This window comes from Camarhynchus parvulus, chromosome 1A (assembly GCF_901933205.1).
Source record: "Camarhynchus parvulus chromosome 1A, STF_HiC, whole genome shotgun sequence".
NCBI classification, from domain to species: Eukaryota; Metazoa; Chordata; class Aves; order Passeriformes; family Thraupidae; genus Camarhynchus; species Camarhynchus parvulus.
This window is the reverse complement of record NC_044586.1, coordinates 60,601,432-60,627,067: the sequence shown is the minus strand read 5'-3', so window position 1 is coordinate 60,627,067 and position 25,636 is coordinate 60,601,432. Positions and strand designations below refer to the sequence as shown.

Below are 25,636 nucleotides of genomic sequence, written 5' to 3'. Positions count from 1 at the left end.
CTTTAAAAGTTAAAGAAAGATTCATAGGCCGGTGGAGTGAATTAACACTTGCACCTTATCTAGCTTTACAATAGCTGTTTTCCTTTGAAGATAAGCTTTCTCTTTGAAACATATAAGGAAATCTAGTGGCAGGTACCTCTTGACTCCTTTCAAAGTTTGATTAAAAATGCTTATTTGTGAGCAGTGACTGATTTTCAAGGGATTTTTTTTAAAATTAATGAGCTAAGTATTCTGGAAATTCCTGAAAATAATGCACACTGCACCCTACTAAGGAAAAAAAAAAAAGGAGGAGTCTGTTCTCATTAATAATTTTTTTAAAAGTTTAAAATAAATGAAAAAAAAAAGAAAAATAAAACCATAGAAGTAATTGTTTACTCTAAGAAAATTTATTACACAAATTGCATATTTAATCAAAGTGTTTCCATACACCTTAAATTTGACATCAGCTACTGTGTCAGTCACACTGGCTAAATCTGGCATCAGCTCCTCTGATCCCTTACTTAAAAAGCACCATCACAGAGCTGTCAGGCATCCTCCAAAGGACATGAATAGATACTACAGCATTCTGTTAGCCTTTGCAGCCCTCTCTCCCTGGTCGTGGTTCCTCAAATTATTTACTAATTCAGAGTAAATCTGTGTTCTCCAGCAGACTGCACGAAGTAGAGTTCTTTAAATACTATGAAGTAAGCCAGAACACTTCTGTTACATGTTAGTTTTGGGGTTTTTTTTTCCATTTTTAGTTTTGTTCTGATTCTCCTACTCTGTATCCAAAAAGATGCTATTAAACAGAGCTTCCTTCAAGGCATGAAAACATCTCACAACTTTCATCTGTACAGCAAGCAATACAGAGGGCATGGAGGAAGAAATTATTATAAGCTAATATACAAGAATATTAATTAGTTTCTTATTTTCTTACACATAAAAATTAATATGTCAGGATTTTAGTACTTGCTGGAGAAACCTGTAGGGCGCTGCAGTGGGTCATGGTGTTAAAGAAGCTGTTGCCTTGTTAAACCCTCATTGTAATGAGAGGGAAAATGGGAAGCTCCAGGTGTCAGCCGGCTGTTGTGCGGCTTCTCTGTCAGCATTCCCCAGAGACTCCTCCATCAAAACAGGGAAGGCCAGACCTGACATTTGCATACCTCAAAAGGAAGCAGGAATGATTTCTTTGAGATGAAAAATCTCAATTAGTCTCCTTGTGTCACAATAAAAGGCACAAGTAACTTGAGTTTGCTTAACTGCCCAGGTATTTTTGGCCAAGGAGTGTTGACACAGGGTACTATGAGGTGCATTCTGAATATACATTCCAGCTAAAGTATTGGATACACTGCAGATAATTTTTTAAAAAAACGATCAAATAAGTGTAACAGCAGCAAAACAAAACCCTGATTTTGGACAGTAGAGCAAAAGATTCTTTAGGTAAGTAGTGATGAAGAAATCAAAATGGTATCTCAACCAGTTGCTGGAACCTGTATGCGTGGTCCTGTCTTGTTGTCATGTGTACTTCCATTCTGATGTCAGGTTTGGGGTTCTGGCAGTCAAGGAACCGTTGTTTTCTCATTGGTTATTACTATTTCTTAAACAGTTTGCTTGCTTGATTACCATTAACAAAGCTCTGTACACGTGCCCTGAATGCCAGCCTCTCATTGTGGAGGCTATTTTAAGGCGTAAAGCATTGTAGATATTGCATGTAGGGTTATTTTAGAAAGATGCTTGGGCAGTTATGATGGGTTCTAGCTGAAACCTGGCTGAAAAATTCTAAAGGAGAATAGGAATACAATTTTCTGAGGGATATTCTTTTTTTTCCCTTCGTTTGAGACAAGAGAAAGCAACCCAAACCAACTTTTTTTTTTGTTTGCTTTAAGCATTTTCACTTTATAGTGCAGATTAGCTAAGCAATCTACCCTTTGAACTGAGGAACTTCAAGCATGGCTGCTGTTCTTTCCATTGAAAATTCTTAGATTCTTAGTAGCGTTAATGATGATTGTATATTTCTCTCCGTAATCCATCTATCATTTTGTGCATTTGGGTTCTGCTGTCTTGTGGTTCTCAGAGTACCTTAAGGCAATGGAGCAGAGTGTGAAGGAAAACTGATGGCAGTGTTAACTGCAACTATTTACACATGTAGCAAATGTTGTCTTGCTTTGCTACAGTCTGGTGAAATATGACTTAATCATCATGAATTTATCAAAGGATATGCAAATTTAGATACCGAATGGACCAGATTAAGTGAATAAACTAGATGGACAAAGTTGTTCTAGTGTATTACCAAAAAACGAAATGCTGTAGATGTTTGTCCAGTGCAGTCAAGGAGAGTTAGACTGTGCTTTTTTCCAATATAATGTATGAAGTGATATCATAGGTTTTTTTTGGTTAATGTGGTACTTGGTTACTGTGGATGTACCTCCAGTGAGCAGTGCCTATAAAGTGCTGGTAGCTTTCTGTTAGCTAAGAATCATTTGAGTTGACAGTAAAACAACTGAGTGGGGACACATTTTGTGGCAGTAGAGGACATAGTTGACTTTTTTCTGGTTTTAAAGAATTATTTAAAACCTAAAAATACGGAAAAGTTCCTAAGTTCTGATTTTTTGAAATGTGTCAATCATCCTGGTAGCTGTTGAAGCAGGGAGAGGGGTTGCCCTCAGGGGATAAGGGAGCACAGGCTGTTGCAGGGTCTGAGGTGAGGTTCTGACAGATGCATGTCTGGAACTCCAGCTTTCCTGGACTTTCTGGTCATATTCCTTTTGCTGTTAGCAAGAACTGACAAGGTCACTCAACTGAAAGTGTGGCTTAGACACCAGTTCATTTTGTATGAGGATTGGTCTGAATATTAAAAGGATCATCAGACATACTTTTACACAGTAAGCATTTTCACCCTTATCTGGTGGACGTAGGATATGTCTCCTAGAAAGGGACCATGACTCCTAAAAACAGTCGCTAAAATTTTTATTGGGCTGCAAAATAATTTATTTCTAAAAGTAAGTCACTCAACAATTAAGACATGGCTGAGTCCACATGAAGTACATTCACATCAGGTAGCTGCTTCTTCAGGGTGAGCTGGCTTGCTTTAGGGATGGGTGCATCTGTGGGATGGGGGATCAGTGTGCAGCTTTGCTGGAGAACATGCATTTCCTTGGCAAATTCTATATGCAATGTTGTAGTGAAGTCCTATGAATTGTGTCCAAACAGGTTTTTTTCAGACTTATGAGGAGGAACACATCAGCCAATCTAATGGATGTGTCTGTACCAGAGATTGATTTGAAAGAGCAAATTCCTGTACTTTTCTTTCTGCAGGGCTAAGTGAAAAGACTGGATTTATTCAAAGTATTAAATATGGGTGAATGCCCTCTAGGAACATGCTTGTTACTCTCCAGCTGCTAATTCAATCCATGAGATCAGACTCCGGCTAGTCCCAAATTACTGACTTTTTATGTATCCCTAATAATCACAGGGCTGTCAGAAGTTTCTGTAATTGAAGCTAAATGATATAACAGAGGAATAAATGTCCATAAAATGGTGTTTTAATATTTTAATATGTACTTGTCATTAGATAGTAGATTAAATTAATGCATATAAAACAAGCTAGTGTGTGTAAAGAGAGAGTATTTTCAGCAGAATGTTGATGGATTTTGGACTTAACTAGAACTTTTTAAATTATATTGGAGTAAGGGTTATATTTTCTAATGCATTATGGTACTTAATATCGAATAATACAGAAAATAGCATTTTTTAGATGAGAGAGTTCACCTTGACTCAAATGCACATAATTTTCAAGTAAATGAAAAAAGCCTAGATATAAAATTTTTAGAGAGAAAATATGCTTAGGAAAAAAGTATAATAGAAAGATTTTTTTTAATGTAAAGAATCAGTAAAGACTAAAATTTATGTCCTCTCTCTCTTTGTTCTTCAGCGCCTTGCTAAAGAAGCAGAGAAGTACCAAGCATCACATCAGTGGAGGGATGAGTTTGGGGTAAGCTTCAGTTTTTCTCTTTTTAACCTTCTTGGATTTTTCCTCTTTGAAATGTTAACTGTAGTCTTATAAATATGTTGTTTATGTATCTACTACAGAAAGGGTTACTGACTATGAATAGACAGTCTATTTAATTCAGTAAACAGAGTCTCAGTCAGGGTGCCTAGAGAATAAAATGAACTTTTCCCTTCAGAAGCTCCTAGGGAGCTTCACAGACCAGGGATGTAGCTCTGAGTTGTACACAAGACATCTGTTTGTTTTGACAGACAAGGAATGATTACAGAGAAGACATTTGAGTGATGGTTGCTATCAGTTAAAAGTGTGCTTTTCCCAAACACGAAAACAGAATCACAGAAAAGATTTTTACGAGTTGTCTTTTTCTTGTGTAAAGAGAAAAAAACAAAACAAAACAAAAAAAAACCCCACACAAGCAAGAAAAGCTTAATACAGAAGGATTTGGTTATCTTCTTGTCTTGGGAGTCATAGATATTTCTATAGAATCTCTTCCCATATTTTAATAACTGCATCTCTTCTTTCAACATTCTAGTACTGCTGAAAGAGGCCCCAGTCTGGTCAAACATTAAATTATCTTCTTTATTCATTTCAGCCTTTACTGAAAAAATAAATGACATGATTTTGAAATGTACAACCTTGATGTTTTTATTACCAATTTGGCTAAATTAATATTTTGCTGCATGATTATAAGCCTCTTAATTTTAGGCTATAGTTCCTGGCTAAGTGTCAAAATTATTTATTATGCCTTTATTCCATGTTCCTTCAGAAATAAAAGCAGATGGTACTTTTACACAATACTGCTGCAAACCTGGACTGTGTGTTCACATCCCTGAGAATCACTTAGCACACAGTTGAATGCACAGTGGTTTTCTAAGAATGTTGTTGTGCTTTAACCCCAGCTGACAAGGAAGCACTGCACAGGCACCTGCTCACTCCCATTCAGGGTAGGGAAGACAATTGCAAGAGTAAAAATGAGAAAACTCATGGGTTGATATAAGGACAGTTTCATAAGTAAAGCAAAAGTTGCATGCAGTAGCGAAGCAAAACAAGGAATTCCTTCACCACTTCCCATGGGCAGCCAGGTGTTCATCCATCCCCAGGAAAATGGGGCTCCTTTGCCCTTCATGATGATTTGTGAAGACAAACACCATCCCTCCAAAAGTCTACCCCTTTCCTTCTTCTTCCTGCAGTGTTATACACTGAGCAGGGTGCTGTATGGCATGGGATATCCCTTGGGTCAGCTGGGGTCAGCTGCACACCCCCAGCCTCCTCCCTGGTGGGGCAGTGTGAAAAACAGAAAAGGCCTCAGCTGCACGAAGACACTCCTCAGCAATAAAAAATAAAAACAAACAAACAAACAAACCAAAACCACACCAGAATTATCAACACTTTTCCAGAACAAATCCAAAATATAGCCCATGCTAGCTACTATGAAGAAAGTTAGTTCTAACCCAGTCAAAACCAGCAGAAATGTTCATTCTGATTCAGTGTTACTCAGGCACTTGAAGATCTGAAAACAGACAAAAAAGCTGGTAAGGTCAGGCCATGTAATTCAGAGAGGAGTGACTGACTTGAGGAGTACAGAGAGTCTGGACACAGCCTGAATGCTTTTAACTGTGCTCTCTGCACAGGCACAGCCTCCAACACGCAGTAAAACACACAATGCATATTCCGTGGAGATGCTGTAACAAGAATGCTGCAGCGACCTTTTCTGCTAATCTGTCTCTCTTGTGACTAGGAAACAAAACCTGCAGGCTTGATGGACTCAGTGCAGAGCTGTGTGAATACAGTCAGAATCTCATTCTAACCATTTTGCTTCTGCACTATTTTGTGGCATCATGTCAACACCGCCTCAGCTTTTGTTTTGCTTTTTATCCATTTTTTTTTCACAGTACAAACCAGTCATACCTAAGAGGTTTCAGGTTTTATCTGAGTTCATTGCCAAGGAGACATCTCAAAATAATTTGGAAATGTGATTTTATATTGATGTTGTAGTTCAGGGAGGGACTATGGTCAGTATTGAAAAAAAAAATGTAGTTTGATTTATAATAAAGTAACTGCAAGCTGAGATTGTACTTTACTGTTTTGGATTTGGATCAGAACAGTGTGCACCATATAATAACCTTGACATTAGGTTATGCAATTAAATTTCAAATAAATGTATTAAGCCTCTTATAATTTAATTTGTTCCATTTTTGCCAGAAGTAATCTTTCTTCTCTTCTGGCCTACTTTTTAGAAAATGCCTTCTCAAATTAGTTTGCACACAGATCTTTATGATAAACTTAATTTTCACTGGAAGAATCATTCTCCTAATGGCTGTGATGGAAAATAGAAGATAGACTGTAAAACTTTCTGCAGTTAGAGGTTCTTAAAGCTCTTCTGATAGCATTATTAGTGGTCTATATCATGCTGCATGAGGTTCATTTCTCATCCAGGATTTAGGTTTGGATGATGAAAGCCCTTCCAGCAGCATTGCACATGAGTCACTGTAGATTGAAACTCATGGGACAAGCTATTTCTGCTTCTAATGAGCTTGTGATCAGCAATGTCCTTGACAGTCAGATTGCAGCTGAATAAAAGCCTATGGAGTTTTCAGGAGAAAATATCACAAGCATTCCTCCTGGGGGAGTGTATATGGGCTGACTTGAGTGGAACATATGCAAAAAAGGAAGGGCAAAGAAGGCTGACTGTGAGACCAAGGTCTGTACAGAGCTACAAGGGATGTGTCAATCAAAAAACCACCAGGGTGCCTGGTCTAACACCTTATTCCAAATATGAGTGGGTTGTGCACAGTTCACAGCAAAAGAAACGTGCAAGCATTAATGATTTAATTTTTAGATTAATGTCACCTTATAATAAAAATTCAGCATATTAGATATGGTCTTTTGAAATAAGCTACTACAGGAAAAAAAAAAGATTCACTCCCACAGAATATTTTTTTTTAAATTTCACCTAATAATCTAGTGTAAAGACCACCCAAATTGTCTGAAGTACATTTGTTTTTCCTTTATAAAAATAGTTAGGAGACTAAACTATTTACAGACATACAGATCCACGTCTACTAAAATTCCTTTACTATTTCTAATTGAATAAGAGTATAATTTGTTCCAATATTTTAGGTACAATGGTGTATTAAATTCCAACTGATTCAAGCAGACCAAACAATTAAAAACAAAACAGAAAACTTAAATTTTGAGTCTTTTATAAATCACAGAATCACAGCACGGCTCAGATTGTAAGGGACTTTAAAGCTCATCTTGTTCTGACCCCCTGCCATGGGACACCTTCCACTATTCCAGATTACTCAGAGCCTCATCCACCCTGGCCTTGAACACTTCCAGGGAACTTCTCTGGGAAATCTATGTCAGTGCCTTATCACCTTCACAGGAAAGAATTTCTTCCTAGTGCCTAACCTACCTTCTTTCCATTTCATAGAGTCATAAATGATGCTGAGTTTGAAGGGACCCATTAGGATTATAAATTCCAACTCATGGCCCTGAACAGGACACCCCAAGAGTCACACCCTGTGCCTGAGAGTGTTGTCCAAACTCTTCTTGAACTCTGTCAGGCTTGGTGATGTGACCCGTGCCCTGTGGAGCCTGTTCCCCAGCTATGGGGGAGCTCTGGGGGAAAAAACTGTTCCTAATATCCAACCTAAACCTCCCCCAGCTCAGCTTCAGGCTGTTTCCTTGGGTCCTGTCATGGTCACAAGAGTAGAGACATCAGTGCCTGCCCCTCTGCTGCCCCTCATGATGTTGTTGAAGACCACACTGAGGTGTCCCTCAGTTTCCTTTTCTCCAGGCTGAACAAACCCAGTGGCCTCAGATGCTCGTCCTAAGCATTCCCCTGGCTTTTCTTTAGACATTCTCTAAGATCTCAATGTCTTTTTTATATTGTGGTGCCCAAAACTGCCCCCAGCACTCGAGGTGAGGCCACCCCAGTGCCTGGCTGCTGATGCTGTGCCTGATGCCCCCCAGGACAGGGTTGGCCCTCCTGGCTGCCAGGGCACTGCTGACTCATGTTCAACTTGCCGCTGACCAGGACCCCCAGGTTCCTTTCCCCAGCACTGCTTTCCAGCCTCTCATTCCCCAGTCTATAACACATGCACGGTTGCTCCATCCCAGGTGCAGAATCTGGCACTTGCCCTTGATACACTTGATCAGGTTGGTGGTTGCCCATCACTCCAGGGTACTGAGGTGTCTCTGCAGGACCTCTCTGCCTCTGAGGGAGCAGACAGTTCCTTCCCAGTTCAATGTCATCAGCAAATTAACTTAGAATTCCTTTGAGCACTCCATCCAAGCCATTAATGAAGGTGTTGAAGAGAAGCAGGCTGAGGATGGAGCCCAGTGGGACCCCAGCAGTGACAGGTCCCCAGCCTGATGTCCCCCCATTCACTGTCACCTTTGTGGCTGGCCCAGGAGCCCGTTGCTCTCCCACTGTGTAACTCAGTTATCCAGCTGTGAGCTGGACATTTTGGAAATCTAAAATGAGTTAAGAGCATGTATCTTACATATTTACTATAGTATAGCTAAGTGACAAGAAAAAATATAATTGTGGATATGGTATTTTTCACTGATAATTAAATAGCAAAATACTTTTGGAAATGACTGATTAATTTACTAAAGGTACAAAGTTATTCTAAGTAATATTAATTAATAATAGTAATTAAGAATATCAAATATCTTCTAAGTAAAAAAGGGAAATAAAGAAATATTGGATTGTGATGTGTAATTTCCTGATGAAGCACAAAGTTGGTTAAAATAGTTGAACTGTAGTTTACTTGTATGGCCCAAGAATAATACTTACCTGTTAGAAAACTATTAGGTTCTAAGAGAGTATTTGTGAAGTTTATGAAGGCAAATCAAAAGTGCTTAGCTTCAGGCAAATGGAGAAATCCCATTCTCTGTTTCCTACTGCATTGGTACTGCCCAATTCCCCAGCTGCCTGTACAGCTGAAGGAATTAAGCCTGAATATTTTAGATTAAAGCAGTTGCAACTCAGAGGTACAAACCAATAAATCTAAATGAAACAGCCTTGTCAGTTTGAAATTTCTTGTACACTACAGATAGAAAGGGGGATGCTTTTGACAGTTGTGATTGTCCAATTATTTTTCTGAGATAGAGACTCATGAAAAAAATATGTGCAAGCTGAAAGAATGAGAGAATTCTGTACTAAATAATTGCTGTTATTCCCCAAATGAATCTTCTACAATTACATTTGATACCACACTTGATTGCCTTGCAATGGTTGGTTAACTAAGGCAATTTTGTTTCCAGTTGGGTTGCTGTATTAATTGTACTTACACATGTAAAAACATAAGGGATATCTCATTGGTATTTTAAAAGGGGAGTCTGTATGGATGGCCTATTAACATCCACTTATTAATATGGAGACTGAAACTCAAACTTTTAAGACTTAATTATCATATAAAAATGCCACATGAAAAATTCTTTCAATATACTTTATCTTTTAAACAGTAATGTATTTTATTTTCTTCTCTGTAAATGATGTTTTTCTAACTCTTGGTAATTTTGAGACAGCATTTTCTCCAATGATAATATGTGGGCTGGTGTTCATGTACCAACTGGGGTTAAAAATAATGACAGAAGGTCATGGGAGTATTACTTTGGAATTATGGTTTGTTTGTTTATCTTTTACTAGTAGAAATTTTGGCTGCATAAAACTGTAGTGAAAAGTTGTTCAGCAAAGAAACAAAAGATGAAAAGGAGAACTAAGATAAAACAAGTTTCCTGTCACCAGAGTTGATCCAAGCAGTGTCCTGCAAGAGCAGAGCAGTAGTAGGTGTCTCTGTTATATTTTGCAGTTTGAAGATTTTCAGGACTGTCTGTAGTTTATTGTAGATGTTACAAAAATGCTAAAACACTGTATCCTAAAAGCCTCAGCAGGAAAACAAACCATGAAACTTTCAGCTTTGGCATGGTTTCATTATAAAGAAGCAGTTTACTAAACATATTTTGCCTCTTGAAAGAAGGAAAACTCTGTGAAGAAAACAAGCTAGAATCCTTTTACTCTCATCTCTTCAGAGATATGATACCGTTCTCTGATGGTTTGTACCTCTGATAATTCTCTTTTGTGCAAAGAGCATCTGTGAGAAATGATGCAGCTGAGATTTGGCACCAGAGCTGCAGTACAGGGAACCTGCCCTCACAGGTGCAAAGTAGGTGTGGGATCCTTTCCTAGTAAGTCATGGATACTTTATAATTTTGTGAAAGTTATAATACTAAATTACACTTTATAATTTTATGAAAGTTATAACACTAAACACCAGCAAAGTGTCAAAACTCTGTATCTTCACACAGAGCTTTGATCCAAAACTGAGTGAGAGAAATCGTCCATAGATTTTGATTCATTTTGGATAATGCCTCACATTTCTAAAGCCTCTGTGATTTGAAAAAAAAACCCATCCAAATGATCAATTTAAATGGACAGGTTCTAGGGAGGACAATATTTTATTCTCTGAAGGGCTATGTGCCACCTCTTCTGTGACCTGTAGCCTTCATTTGTGTATAATTTAAATTAAATGTGCCCTATCTCACTGAAAGGAATTAAGTACAATTCTCCTGCCAGTGATTGCATTTGGACATTTTTCTACCCAGGGCATGAATTTCTGTGTGTGTACACTGAGAGTAATAAGAAGGTGAGGTAAAGAAGAAATAAGGATAAATACTATTTACTGAAATTGGGTGGGTTTAAGGGTTGTTCTGGTGTTTAGCTGATGTTTATCAAATCACTTACACCTTTTTGAGTCATGGAAATTCACTGTGAATGTTCCAGAAACAAACATTTCTGCATTTCTCTATAATATTTTTCAAAGTGAGACAGGAGACACAATAGTTATAGCCTTTGGAACACACTGACTTCAGCTTCCCAGGATCTCCATCATCAGTAAGGAGAATTTTATCTAAGTGTAGAAATCAACTGAGAACATGTCCATGCTGAAGCCTCTTTGGAGATGTGGCATAAGCCTCACCAGATTAGTGCAGAATTTGTCTGGCATTCCCTCCTGGGAACAAGATCCCTCTGTTTGCTGCCTGTCCCCAAGATCCTGCCCCCTAATGCTTGAATTCTTATTTCAAAAAGTCTCAGTGTGCCTTCTGGTTTACAAATATCTAGCAGGTACTAGTTAGATAAAAGAAAAAACATCTTAAAGGAAATTAAAAAAAATCCGAGTCATTAGAAATCTTTTTAAGAGTAGAGTTGCTTGCTACCTTGCCTGGAGTTTTATGACTTCCTAGTCTCTCAGATGAGTCTTTCACTCTAGAAATCATTGATTGTCCTCTAAAACATGGGCTGCCATAGGACAGCTCCTCCATGCTTCTCTTCCATTATATATCTGACACAATCCTGTATGAGAATTGCACCAATGAGTGTTAGTGTGATTAATCATACTGGAATCCTTGAATCCTTTCTTTCTTTTTCATGCTTTATGAATTTTAAACCGATTAGAGAGTTGATGAGGAAGACAGTGATAGCAGTGCAATAAGAATTAAGATTATATATAAGCAGGGATATCAAATGTGTAGCTATGGAGGAGCTAACTTTTGTTGATGAGGAAGACAGTACAATCAGAATTAAGATTATAAGCAGGGATATAAAATGTGTAACTATAGAGGAGCTAGCTTTTGGTCTTTAGATACTGGTTATTTACCACCTCTTACTATGCTTTCCCTCAGTAAAGGAGTGTAACTTTATAATATAAATCATTGCACAGATCTCATCTGTGCAGTGAAGTGCTGCACTGGTTGGAAACTTGCCAAAAAAGCTTTTAGAGTAGAGCAAAGAAACACCTTCAATCACTGTTGAGGGCTTTCAAGCATTCCATTTTATCTAAAAAATCAAATATGTTAAAGACATCTAACACACTTTTTTTACTTATTGACCAGGCAACTCATTTAAAAAATGTGCAGCTTCTGAAAGAGTTGGAGGGAAGGATCTAGGTAAGAAGAAAAGAAAGAAAGGTGTGATTTCTATTATTAAGCTGCCATACGTGTGCATTATCACCTTCATTTTGAACGAGGCTTTAATGTGCTTTCAGAACAAACACCTTATTAAAAGCAAGACATACTATTGTATTCAATTTATTAACATCCTGTAGGTCCTTCAGTTTAAAACTGAGAAGTACAATATGCCAAGAAAAGCTTTTGCAGGCTGCTATTGTGCACATTTTCTAAGAGTTCATTGAATCAGATGAAGCTAACTGGTTTTTTTGATGTTACCTTTCACCCTCACATTCAGTTCCTGGGATAAGTAATTCATAGCACTGTTTTACTGCCTTTGGTGAATAAGTAAAATCAATTAGAAATGGACCTCAAGGATGCTGTTTAGTTTGTCTCTAAGCTTTTTTGTCAAATATTTTAATTTCAAGACTAACAATTTAATATTTTCTGTGATTTATCCTTGCCAGTATAACTAGGACATGGCTAGTTTCCTCACTTTCCCAGGAAAACTCATTTTCCTGTTGGTTGTCATGTATTATTCTGACCCTTTTTACACTGAATTTAGGAAATGTGCCAATGTTTTGGAAAAAGTATTTACCAACCTAACTTTGCTGTCAATATCTACAATTTAGAAGAAGGATTTTTTTTTGTTGTTGCCTTTTTTTCCTTTTGTTTTTTGTTGTTGTTGGTTTTGACCTTTTTTAATTTAAAACTAAAAAACTCTGACTGAATATGCACAGGAAGTTTATCAATGGTGTAAGACTCAAATATGGCTTTTCATAATGGAGTCAGATTTCTAACTTTGAGAAATTCAGAAAATATTACACACAAAATATTTGGTTCTTACTTCAGAGAAGGAATTCCTTTCATAATAGCAAACCTTAGAGGGTTTTTGGGGGTTTTTTAGTGAAATAAAACCCAAATATTTTTTAAATATTTCCTGCCAGAAAGAGCAAATACTGTGAATATGTGTATATGGAATTCTACATGTGTTATTTCATACTAAAAATAGAACTTTTCTGAAAGTCTGAGCTGAATGGGTTGGATTTTTTGAGATGGAGATATTTGTGGGTTTCTTAACTCCATTTACTTCTTTTTTTTCAAATTACAAAACCAGTGGTGTCATGCAGGTCTGATATTTTACCTTCTTTTCTCCCAAGATTCCTGCAAGATGCCAGATGAAAATTCAGCTTATCTTTGTCAAAGCTTATTACCTTTAGAAAAGGACCTAAGAGGGGAGTTGGAAAGTTTCCCTATTTAAAAGTTTGTAGACCTCTACACTCCCAAGAAGCCCTGTTCCTTGAAAAGAAGCTTGTGCAGTAGATGTGAACAGAAAATGTTTGATATCTGCACTCTTTTGCAGTTGCAGTACTGTAGAAACTTCCATAGGTTTTTCATTTTACATAGACTTTGAAATGCTCTGGGAGTGCAAGACAATCTTATTATTAAGAGCTGCATTTTGCTCAAGGGATTTGGGAATTCTCAGCTTTCCATCTCCTGAGTATAGTGTAATTCTCATTAGAATTTAAACAAAAGGTGCAAGTGTCTCTTTTATGTCCTGCAAATGCTGATGTGTGATTGAAATAGTCAGATATTTCTGTAGACTTGGACACAAAGCAAGAGATGTACATAACACAGAGCAGAGCAATTCTTCAACATTAGCAATATCCTAACCTGTGCTAACATCATGCAAAGAAATGCTTAAAAATTGTACCTGATTTGACCAGAAATGTAGCTGTTAAGCATTTGCTTTGTTTTTTCCCACTTAATTCTTGCTATAAGCACGTAAGAACTCTTTAAATAAATACACAAACTCTAGGTCTCATTGAAGGGGCAATAGGATTTAGCAAGTCTGAAGAAGCCTGGGCCAGCTCTGTGACTGTGTTTGATGAGTTTATAGAACACACTATCATTCTGTTTTAATTTTCCCATTCATTAGTCACAAATTATATTGCACTGAAATACTGTGAATTTGTAACTTTCTTGAAAATGTGAGAATAAATATAAAAATGATAAGACCAGATCCTTGCATTTAAAAATGGGTGAATAATCCCTGATGAATTATTAATTCAGGTAGGATTGTCTTATTCCTTTGGGCATTGCCACCTCTCAGGAGGGTAACTTCAGTTTTGCATTTCTTCAGGGTTACACAGGAGTACAGTAAAACTCAGAGGGTTGGCTCAGTTGATATTTTTCTGTGCTTGCACAAAGTTCTGGTGTTTTCACCTCATAAAACTTCTTGTGCTTTGTCTGTGAGGTTTTTTTCCCTACATAAAAGTTTAAAGAAAACTTCCAGCAAAAGTTTTCTACCAGACTGAATATTCTCCTTTTAGGCAAGTTTCATTTAATTTCCTGTGGCATCATAGTTTAAATGACCTTTAGACTTAAGGTATTCTAAATTATCATAGAAGAAGTTTTGCCATAGCACTTCCCCACCTTTCAGATAGAACATTTCAGTTTTATTTTACCAGTATTTGCAGATATTTTCTGCTAAAGCTGTGTTGCTGTGAAAGAAGGTGGTTTGGTTTCTTTTCATTTTTGCTAAGAGATATCAGCAAAAAACCCCAAAAGCTGGATTAAGACTGAAGGATTTTTTTGTTATTTTTTTTTCAAAAACATGTCATTATCATATTTTTTAATCCCAAGTGATGGCTGCCATTTCTTATGCTGATGGTTGACTTGTTTTCCTTATTATAGGGATCATACCGAATGGGTGATTTAATTCCAAATACTTCCAGTCTCTCTCAGTCTCTAATGTTTTGGGTCTGCATTAATTACATCAGGACTTGTAAGAGTATGTGAGCATATGAAATCTGCTGAGATGATTTTGGAGGCATGCAGAAAGCCAGACAGGATGTTACCTCCTAGAGACCTGCCAGATGAGTTGAGAAGGGTTCCTGGTGCATGGTTGGGTGTCTTGGGGGCAGCTGTAACAAGCACAACATGGATGAAAGCAGAGTGTGTTCAGAATTGGTCTGGGTTTTATTTTGAAACACTTACATCATATTCTCTTTGAAGAATAAAGCATGGTCTATCCTAAAAAGCCCCATGGTTACACATCAGTAAGCATCCTGTGTCAAGAAAAAGCACCAAGACGAAATATTGTTCAAGATAAAGTTTTATTTACAGCAATAGATACTTAACAGTTTCAGATAAATTAACCTTGAAAACTGGAAGGCAAGATCCGTAAGTTTAGTAAATTCTTCAGACATTCAACTAACAGTAGGAGGGATAATATCCTACAATTTATGTGAAAATATTTACAATTTTATGAACTATAGTTATGGTCACTATATTACAATATTGTGAACTATGAATGATGCTTTTATAAAAAATAACTATGACATGGACAGGACAGGACTTCCTTTACCATCAGTAGGTTTTACTGAAATTATAATACTGAAATTATAATACTGAAATTATAATAATTCACTGAAGTATTTACAGGTACTAGTAAGAGTGCAGCAGTGCAAATCCATCTATCTAATTGAACTTGTGTATGTTTGTCAAGAATAGGATGCACTTAAGTCATTCAACTCCTCATGTAATCTCTATACTCATAAGAAAATATTAAGATAAATACAACTGAATTAATCAAATTCTTTTATGTCTGCATGAGCTCTAGAATACTATATTTTCAAGAGCTTTAAATGTTTTAATATGAAACAGAGAAAATAGTCTTCTTTATTGCTTTTAGATAATGAATTAAAGCTTACAGATATCTGAGATACTAGATATGCTTTTCCCTATTGCTCAGTGTTCATAAACAACATTTAGGTGGTATTTTGAGAATCAGACACATTTTAAGATTGTGCTGGGCCTACTTAAATGGGTGGGAGTTATTTATATGCAGATATCAATTGTATAAATTTTCCTCTGTGTTTATACTTACACATGTATTTATATTTATATTTGAGAGATATTATATATCCCCCAATGAGATCATCTGATAGTGTTTGAGCATTTATGTCTATGAACAGGAACACACTTTTAGCTGAGTCTTTTGGAGGTCTACAAAGGACTAACTGGTGGGCTCAGATACTTTGAGTATCTCAAATTTTTAAACTAGTATGTGCCCATACTTTTGAAATTTTACTTCTTTCATGTTTTAAACCCCAGGAATGTTTAATATTCAGTGTGAACAGTGTCTTTGTGGCTTACTGAAGAAAAGAATTCCTGGCCCTTGGGATCAATTTGTACAGTTGGCTGATGCTCACTCTGTGCAGGAACCCATGGTTTACTCACGTCTGTGATTTTCAGTTCATAACACACAGCCTGTGCTGCTCTCATCAGGATAGTGGGGTTCAGCACAGTGCTGATAAAAGTGTCAGATCATTGGACAAGTCCTTAGAGGTATTTGTAGTACATCAACTGCTGAAATAATTTTGGAGGACTTTTCTAGGCAGAGAGTGGCTAATTTAGGATGTTTTCTGATCAAACAGTTTTCTGGAGCTGTAAGAATTATCAGCCGATCACGTTCAGTAAACTTCTATAGTGAAACTAAAAGAAAATAATCTCTAGCAAGGTGGATTGCAAAGTTTTTAACATGAACTGTGTAAAATGAGAAGAGGGAAAGGGAGGCGAAAGATGACTAGGAAATTTTGGCTGTTGCCAAAGTGGTCATTGTTAACAGCTGGGACTGGAAACAGTTTGGAATGACTGCTTTGCTGCAATAGTCTCTGCCCTTCTCCCCAGTTTTCATTGCTGTGTCTTCTGTGGGTGTGCTCATGGCACCATCATTGACAAGACATTTTGCAGCATTCCTTCTTCTTTTCCCATTAGCCTGAGTTTCCCAAATCCCTTTTTAAACATTTGTAGTTTCTCCCTCTTGTGCTTTCTGCAATCTCAGCTCACACTTCTGTAGTACTGTGTGGTGGTGCTGTGGAGAACTGAGCTGAGATAGTTTTAAGCAGCTCAGCATAAATTTCAGGGAACAAAATGATGCATTTCTTCAAACTAAAGTCAGTTTAATACATACTTTGCATTTTACTTCATTCTGTCTTCTTCACTGTGATCTTCCAGTGCTAAGCTCTTTTTGCAGTACTCTTGGTTAGGTTTGCAGGAACTTTTCTGTCTTAACAAATACCTGCCTTCATTTCATTTTTCATTTTAACAAGAGAGAGCTATTTTGCTTGTTCAGAATTTCTCACATTGTCTCTTTCTTCACATTTTCACACTTCTGTGATATATCTGTCTGTCCACCTTGAATTTTAAAAAAAAGAGATGAATTTCAAAGTGCTGATTTATATGAGAATTTGAAAGTGAGCAATGCAGTGTAAGGGCCCAAACTTACATGTGTTACCATAGACTCTGATGGGAATGATAAAATGCTGTAAACTTAGAAAGTCTCTGCCTAGAATAAGATTCATCTGTATAAAATTTAAAATATTTTTTTGAATTGTGTGCTGTTGTTGAACTAAAAGGATGTGCAAATCCATAGCTAGATGATTCCTTCTCTGAGTTGTAAAGCCCAGGACTGTTCCCAAGGAAAGATTGCTGTTCTCTCCATCCCACTGACAGCCAGCAGCCATCAGTCTGGCTTTCAAAGGTTTCTCTCTATTTCTTTGCAGTTTGTGGCATAAGCATCAAATACTTGATGAATGAAAACCCTTGGTGTGATCCATGTAAGGAAACACAAACCCCTTTTCATTTAGTGCTGTTGTTAAAATGGAGAATGAGAAACATAACAGCAAGATATTGACAGAACTCTTAAATCCTGTTTCTTTTCTGCATGACTTCCAGTATACCAGTGTAACATCCATAATTAAGAGGGAAAATAACTTGGTTCTATTTTTTTTTATATGAACCTTTTGCTTGTAGTGATTAACTGGAAAAGTCTTAATCATTTCATATTAAATAGCAAAAGGAATATTTTCCAGCTGCTGGCTTGTCTCATGCTACTGAACTACTTCTGAAATAAGGTGTGCTCCTGAAGCTTTGCTTTATTGCAGTGATTGAGTGCACAAAACATGCACAAAACAGCTGCCAAAGCTGAATAATTAAATTATGATTCCTTCTGTTCTGTATTAATTAGGTGAGCTTGGGATAATTCTTAGAACCTGATAACTGCTGTCCAGAGTTGCTTTCTTTTTACGACATCAGAGATAGAGGAAAAATAATTTAGATTAAAGTCTTAAGAAAGATTTGTGTTTATAGGAGTCCCATTAAAACAACAGTCAATATGCCAGACATTTGTTACATGGGTAAGCCAAAGCAATCTGAAAAGAAAACATAGCTTGACATGTTTTAAGCTTTATTGCCTTTTGTAAAGGCACTTTTCACATTTAGGAGGAAATTAAGAGATTTGGTTGGATTTTTTCATAATTTTCATGAGAATTGTCTAAGATGAGTTATAGCAATTGTTTCGGGGTTTTTTTTTTAAATGTTGTAACTCTCTGGGTTTAAGGACACATTTTAAGTGATTGAATAAACTCAGTGAAGGATTGATCCAGACAGGGAAGGAAATCAGTGCTTTTAAAAATATTTGAGGTCATTAAAATTACAAGTCAGTGTCAGCATTGTAAAACATGATCCAAATTTTGGATCATACTTTCATAATTTATATATGAAAATTCATTTTTCCTGTGTTACACAGTGTTGTTACCACATAGAAGTATCCTAAAGCCTTCTTATATTTTAGTTTTTACATGTGGATAAAAGAATAAATGAAAAGCTGTGTAAGGCTCTCTACTGTTGCAATTTAAGGAAAGTTATTCAAAATGTTGGCATTTCACTACTCCAATGAGATTCTTAAAATGCATTTATGTTATTTGTGTACTATTGCTTAGAATTTAGTTACAGTGACTCTTTGTGTGATGTATTTCTTGTATTTCTTGTGATACACTTTTTTTTTTTGTTGGTTTGCTTTTTTTTTGTGAAGATAAGCCTTGAATTATACACACTTTAGCCACTCTTATGGATCACCAAGAAGCTACCCTCGAGTTTTTACTCCATTGTAGTGTCATATGCCTAAAATTTTATTCCTTTTTGTAACTGCTGATTGCGGCATTGCTAAAATTGGTCTTATTTGGATAGAATAATGGCTAGAACACAGAAGAAATGTAACAAATGCACACACATTTATTTGGGGGAGCAAATTCTACTAAATGCTTGCCTCTTGATTTGTAAGAAAATAATTTTCTCAGGAGCTTTTGAAGATTTGTTGGAGTTGGAGAACTGGCATATTTTCTCTATTCGGTTATGATAGTGCAAGTGGTTCCTTGCATCCCAGCACCTACACAGATATGAATTCAGAATGACAATTTCTTGTGAATCCAAAGGAAATTTATGTCCAAATCATTTAACTGGGCTCCTGTACTCTACTTTTTGCACTATTTACAATATAAATAATGTGCAATTAGTATAGAAATTTTTTAAAATTTTTATTCTATTTTATATTTTTTCATCAACTAAAGAAAGTAGCGCTGAATAAATTATAATAAACATACTTTGTCCTTTAATTAAACTGATCAGATAGTGTGATATAGAGGTTAATTAGCTGCTAACAAATTAATTTCATTTTCCCACCTGGAAATCTGGTTTGTAATCACTTGCAGGTTTCCTTATAATAAGAAGTTGCTTATACTTTGAGGAAGCTATTGTGATGAGAAAATTAGCAGTTTCCTGGACCTTTTAGAAGAATTTATTTTCCAAAATTAAAATGGATTTAAAATATTTTTGTTTCTCTGTCTTCCTCGGTTTTGGCTTAGAGCACTGGAGGAAAAATGAAGAGGATGGTTATTCCTATCTCTTTATATATGTAGCTGGTTCTTTAAATTAAATTTAAAGCTGGTTCTTTAAGTTTGGTAACTCCAGAAGAGTCTCCTTATGATTTCCTTTCCTGGTCATTTGTCACTCATGCAAGTACATAAAATCCTCGGTTTTACTATGAATCAAAATACCATTCTTGAGAATAATTTTTCAGCTTGACTAACTAAAAGGAGTCAGTCTTTGATATAGAGAACTATACCAAAGAATAATATCAATGTGGTTTTGCAACTTTAAATTTTCAGTCACTAATTTTTTTATTCCTGCATGAAGTATTTGGCCTTTGTTGTTTTGCAACCAAAAAAATGATAAATTATTTGCCACATTTAATTTGCTTAGTTTACCAGTTGCACTAAAAAATTGAAGTAAATTAAATAAGTCCCCAAAATGAAAAACAATTCATTAAAAATATAGACTGTACTTACCAGTAGGCAAATTTCCAAAATTCCATTGTTATATTAGCAATTATCCACATGTCCAACAAAGATTGTTGTTTGACTGCAGGCCATTGAGCCAGAGGATGTCTTTATGCAGAAGCTTTTTGTGGAGTATGCTGTATTCTTCCAGAACAGACGTCTCTGTAGATTTTGATTTGGGTGTGTGTTTGTCTGACTTGCATTTCTCATCTTTTGGGCTCTATTACATCTAACCTCACACATTCAACTACTTTTGACTTTTAATTCTATGTCAAAGTCAATTAGTAGTTGGAATGTATTCTTAAATTTTTTAAAATGAAGTTAAATATTGTCCTGGCAGCTTAAGTAGTCTAATGGCAGTTTCTAACAGTTATTCTTACACTTAAAAATACCTTAAAATTGTGGAAATTTTTTTACATGAAGTTTCACCTATTTTTTTTTACAGTTTATGTGATGAATTCTAGAGATCTGAGGACATAAGTACTCTTTCTAATATTTGTTGTCCTTCTTTTTGAGATTATGCAGGTACACCTTAGCACTCTTCACTGTTTCCATTTTTTTGAAGTAAATGTATAATGTAGCATAATATAGACAGTGAGGCAAAAAAAACCCACAAAAAACCAAAACAAAACTCCTACTTCTTGTACCCTGTGAAAACTAGAAGGGTTTCCCCCTGTGATCCGAATATGATATTAAAAAACCTTCTTACTCAGCTTTACTAATTATAATTTGCACAAGACAAATTAAATCAAGTGTGGTTAAATTCAGCACATAATCAGATATTGTCACAGTGAGCAGAAGGGCACAAGGAAATGTGTCACTGTGAGGGTCAGGCCTCTGAGGGGACCCAGGAGCAGTTGGGTGACAGCTCCACCTTTGCTCACGGAGATGCTGAGACCTGCCCTCGTCACAGCACTGGTGGTTGGCAGAGCCCAGCCTGGGGTGTGTGGGGTGTGAGATACCTAGAGAGTATTTATGCTGGAATCTCAGATATTTCAAAAGTTTCTTCCAAGTTTAGACTTCAATGCGCTCTTTCAAGATCTCAGTTTTTGACTCAGACCACCATCAATGCTGCCATCTATAGATTCAGTCTCAGATCAAAAATCCTCAGAATCCATGTCAAGAGCTTGAAAAAATATCTTTCCTATAATGTATTTTTATCTGGATTCTCTATGTGTATATTACACTTACCTAACATCTTTTTAAATGAGTCCTGCTGTTGAGCATGCAGGTGATTGATAAATTACTCATTTTATTTATCACTCTGATGCTTCTGTGAACGGTCAAGTGACCCCCTCATGAAAACTGTCAGTAAATTTTGGAGGTTTCCAGATTGATAATTTCAGCGAAGGAATTACCTGTAAATGAAGGCTGAAAAAGTTGATCTTTCTCACCATTTAAAAGAAAGAATATTCTATGACAAAGAGTGTGCAATACCTTTATTGCTCCTTTATGTTATTTCCTGTAATCTTCACCTTCATGTTTTCATTTCAATTATTAGTCTCAGTGGAATCTTGAGAAAAGTCCTTTACACAAATCTGATGAAAAAGGCTTATCATAAATTATAGTGCAGACCTGGAAGGTTTTAATTAGTCTATGAAATTTAATATTCTGACAAAGCAGTTATTTAATCAAATCAAGTTTGGGGGAAAAATGTCTAATCCAAGTAATTCATTTGTCCATATTTTGGGTAATATAGTGACCTATTTATTGATAGAATATTATTTCACAGTTTTATTTTTTATTTTAATAATTTTATTTTAAAATATTCTATGTCTAGTTTTCATGTTTCATTTTATTATAAAAATATTCTATGCCCAGTTTTCATGTTTTAAATGAATTTACAATTTCTTGCAGCCCATATTTAGGCACTGTAAGTGCATGCATAGACTATAATTATAATTGCAACTGGTTTGCTGTATTGCCTGAAATTTTGTTCACTTTAAGGACAAGTGATAAATCAGTACTTTTACATATGGATACTGAAGGGAAAAAAGAAGTTATTAGCAGCTAAGCTCCTTATTTTATATGTGTCATTTCACCTATGTAAAATCACAAAGCTGTAACAAAAGAGATAGTAGTAGCTGACATTCTTTCTTTTTTTTTTTTTCTTCTTGTGTTTGCAGGCTTTTATTCCCTGACATTATCCTCTTTACAAACAGATGTAATTTTTTATGTGTGGTAGGCCATATTTAGCTTTCTTTTCTGAGGTGTCTATTGTGCCTTAAACTGCATGTCAGACTATATAAGGGATTAAACTAAAACTGTCTGGATTATTTTTCATAGAATTTGTAAGGATGGGTTTAAACCTTAATTACCCCAAAGGTATTAGAGTGAACTTTTTTAATACACTTCTTTATCCAAGGGGATACAAGGATTTTTTTTTAAAATTAAAACAGGTGTTTTGTGAACACTTAATGAAATGCTTTTTTAGAATTTTTAGGCATTTACATTAATTTCCTTTGGTCTGCCTAAAGAGTGAAATGGACCAGTATTATTAATATTTTTATAGCTTTATGCTAAACAAAAGGACTCCCAGTTTTTTTACTAATGTGAATGTCTTTTCCAAGAGTGTGGGATTTTATTTTGATTTTAAAATGTTCACCAAATTTATATCTGTAATTCTAAAAACTTATTTTTAAACTGAAGAGTCAAGATTAGACTTTTATTTGCTGTATGGTTTGGTTTCTCCCTGATTTTATTTCTTTCTCTACCTCTTACCTGCAAACTAAAAGAATCCTCACTACTTGCAGATTATCTGCAATATAGAGCGGCTTTTTTACATTGACTCACTTTGGGTCCTATAGAAATCTTTGGGTAAAATACTTGGAAGTCGTGGGAAGTATCCTGTTTTAAAACAAAATCCAATAAGCATATTTGGCTGTAATTTCAGATTTTAAAACATGTACTTATAATTATGCAGTAATATGTATTTGCAATAGAATCTGATATGATAATTTTAAGTTTACCTCCAGCGGTTAGCTGAAGAAAATCTTTGAGCTGTGAAAACCTTTAACTGAAGCTCTTCTGTTTTCTTTTCTGAGGGAGTTAAATATTTTGTAATGTTTCTGTAATGGCTAAAAGTGTAAATTTTTTTTGCTTTACATTTTTCCTAAAATTCTGGAAACACGTTTTTTAAGGAAAAAAAGGATGACTGTCAAAATTAATACAGCATGTTAATGTCTTACAGTATGAAAAGCTGCAGAAAACCTTTTTCTATTCCCCTCCTTTTTTTTTTATATATATAATCTCTTTTTTTTCTGGTAGTTCATTATAGAGTCTTATAATTTCTAGAATTCATTTCAAGCCAATCTCCCCTGTAGGCCTAGCACCATTTTAGGCTGCATCACGGGCTCTGGGTCCTATAGGGTTTTAGGAAGCCCACAGATAGATCTGAGGTTTTATATAATTGTAACCACAGCTTCAGTGAAAGCAACATTTCTGAATAGACTGCATTGGATGTCTGTTGAAAAAGACTTCAAAAATGAATCTTTAGACTGGTTGGTGGAGCACAAACTGCATGTAAAGTTTTTGGAATTCTAGCCTAAGATTTGGAGAGGAGGTGTTCCTGTAGACACCACTACATGGCAGCAATGACCAGGTGCTTTCTTTTTTGACACATTGTAAAGGGGATGTAGATTTCCTACCAGCAAAATGGCATAGATATACTATTACATTTTTTGCAATACATAATTATCTGTAGCGTCCATGTGTCTTGTTCCAATGTAATCCCTTGTTGTTCTTGAAAGAACTTGATTGAAGAAAGAGTTGTTTCCTTAGATGAAAAGCCAACTACAGCTTCATTCATGTAATCCTGAGCTGAACCTTGGCATTTATGTGTTGAATCAATGGACTGCCTGTGAACTTGCTCTGTAGAGAAGCAAAATATGAGTGTAAGTTAGTGTTGGTGTGAGCTCAAATTTCATCTGCAGATTTTCTGAAAGCCAATGTTTTCCCATGCTTTTCTTCTCTAGACACAGAGATTATAGAGACCATCAACTCCAGATTCTGTGTGGTGAAATTTAAGAATTTATTGATAGTACCCAATATGTAATGTTTCGTATTTGAATTGTTTTATACCCTGAGCTGGAAAACAGAGAGCTACTGAAATGAAAAGCAATTTAAAGACAGTGGAATAATCTCACTTCAACAGAAAATGCTATCAATGAAAGCATGGAAGAAAAATTAAGATTAGGAAAGAAAAGAAAATAGTAAGAGTCAAAAATAAAACATTTATGATGTGGTCCTTAATGTAATTTTTATATGGCTTTCCTGATGTCTTTTGCAGATTCTAAAAATTTTTGCTTTGAAAGGGGAACTAAAGATGGTGAAAACCATAAAATCATATACTGATAGTACATATATTGGAAGATCTATGTGCATATGGTCTTCCAAAGTCATTTTTTTATAAGTTCAGCTTCAGGACTGCCCTACCAAATCCCTTAATTGGTGAACAGAAGTAATAGTGAGTCTTTACCCCCTCTTTTGCACAGAATTACTGGATAAAGAACAAAAATAAATATCTAGGCTATTTACACTCTACCTTCAGTTTGCTGACCAAGTTTGCAGTATTACTTGGTGCCAAAAGTGTGCAGCAGTGGGAAGATTCAAATTCATTGTGTCAAGAAGTTAATAAATAACTAAACTACTCACTTGAGAGCCAGCAACAAAGCAATTTGTTCTTGCCAACTGGAAGTGGTTAAATGATGAAAAATTGTCCTCTAAAGATCTGAGTGATCCATGAATCTAATTTGTGAACCATACAGCATTCAGTGTGTTGTAGCACTGGGTATCTCATATTTTCTATATTAAGATTAGTGAGATATGTCCAATGTCAGTGTCAGTTTATTCATTATATGGGTAATATCTCCAGGCAGAGTAATGGACAACAACATATGAATAACCTTAGAAAAAATATCTAAGTTATTTGGGCAGGAAGTGTTTATTTTCATTAACTTATAAATATATCATGTTCCTGAAATGTTATTCTGAAAGGTGATTTTAAAAATGCTGTTCCATCCAGTAGAGATAAATAGTAAAGCTGTGGCAGCTTTGAAAAATTTAAACAAATAAATAAAAATGTAAAAGACAAGGAAAATAAAGAGTCATTTTGTTGAAGTACGTAAAGAGAGTTTTGTCTGTTGATGACAGTGTTAAAAATCCTATACAATAATGATTTGATAGCAGGATAATCAAGAGCAGTGGGGAGGGACTCAGGAAATAAACTCATGTCTAGATAAGAGTAAATACAAGAGAAGCTCTAATAGAAATTGTATTTTATGAAAATGTTCATTTTAAAAACAAAAGCTGTAAATAAAAACAATATTGCCAGTTAATTATGTCTGCATTGCTTTTCCTGCTCTCATTTTTCCTGGGCAAAACCTTCTAGGGATGAGAGTTGCGGTGAACAAAATGTGCAATTTTTTAATTTTTTTTTTTAACTAAACAGATCATCATGTGATGAAAACACTTGTGTTAATATTCGTGGCTGCATCCTTTGCAGCTTCAA

The 25,636-nt window shown here is 35.7% G+C and overlaps 1 protein-coding gene across 7 annotated transcripts in view; it reads left to right on the top strand.

Moving 5' to 3' along the window:
- Positions 1-25,636, top strand: part of CACNA2D1 (calcium voltage-gated channel auxiliary subunit alpha2delta 1) — a 368,348-nt gene that overhangs the window by 170,739 nt on the left and 171,973 nt on the right. For all 7 annotated transcript variants that reach the window (XM_030960743.1, XM_030960744.1, XM_030960742.1 and 4 more), the window contains exon 4: positions 3,911-3,970. In XM_030960743.1, coding sequence (XP_030816603.1) covers positions 3,911-3,970 — 60 coding nt within the window. The remainder of the gene's footprint in view (positions 1-3,910; positions 3,971-25,636) is intronic.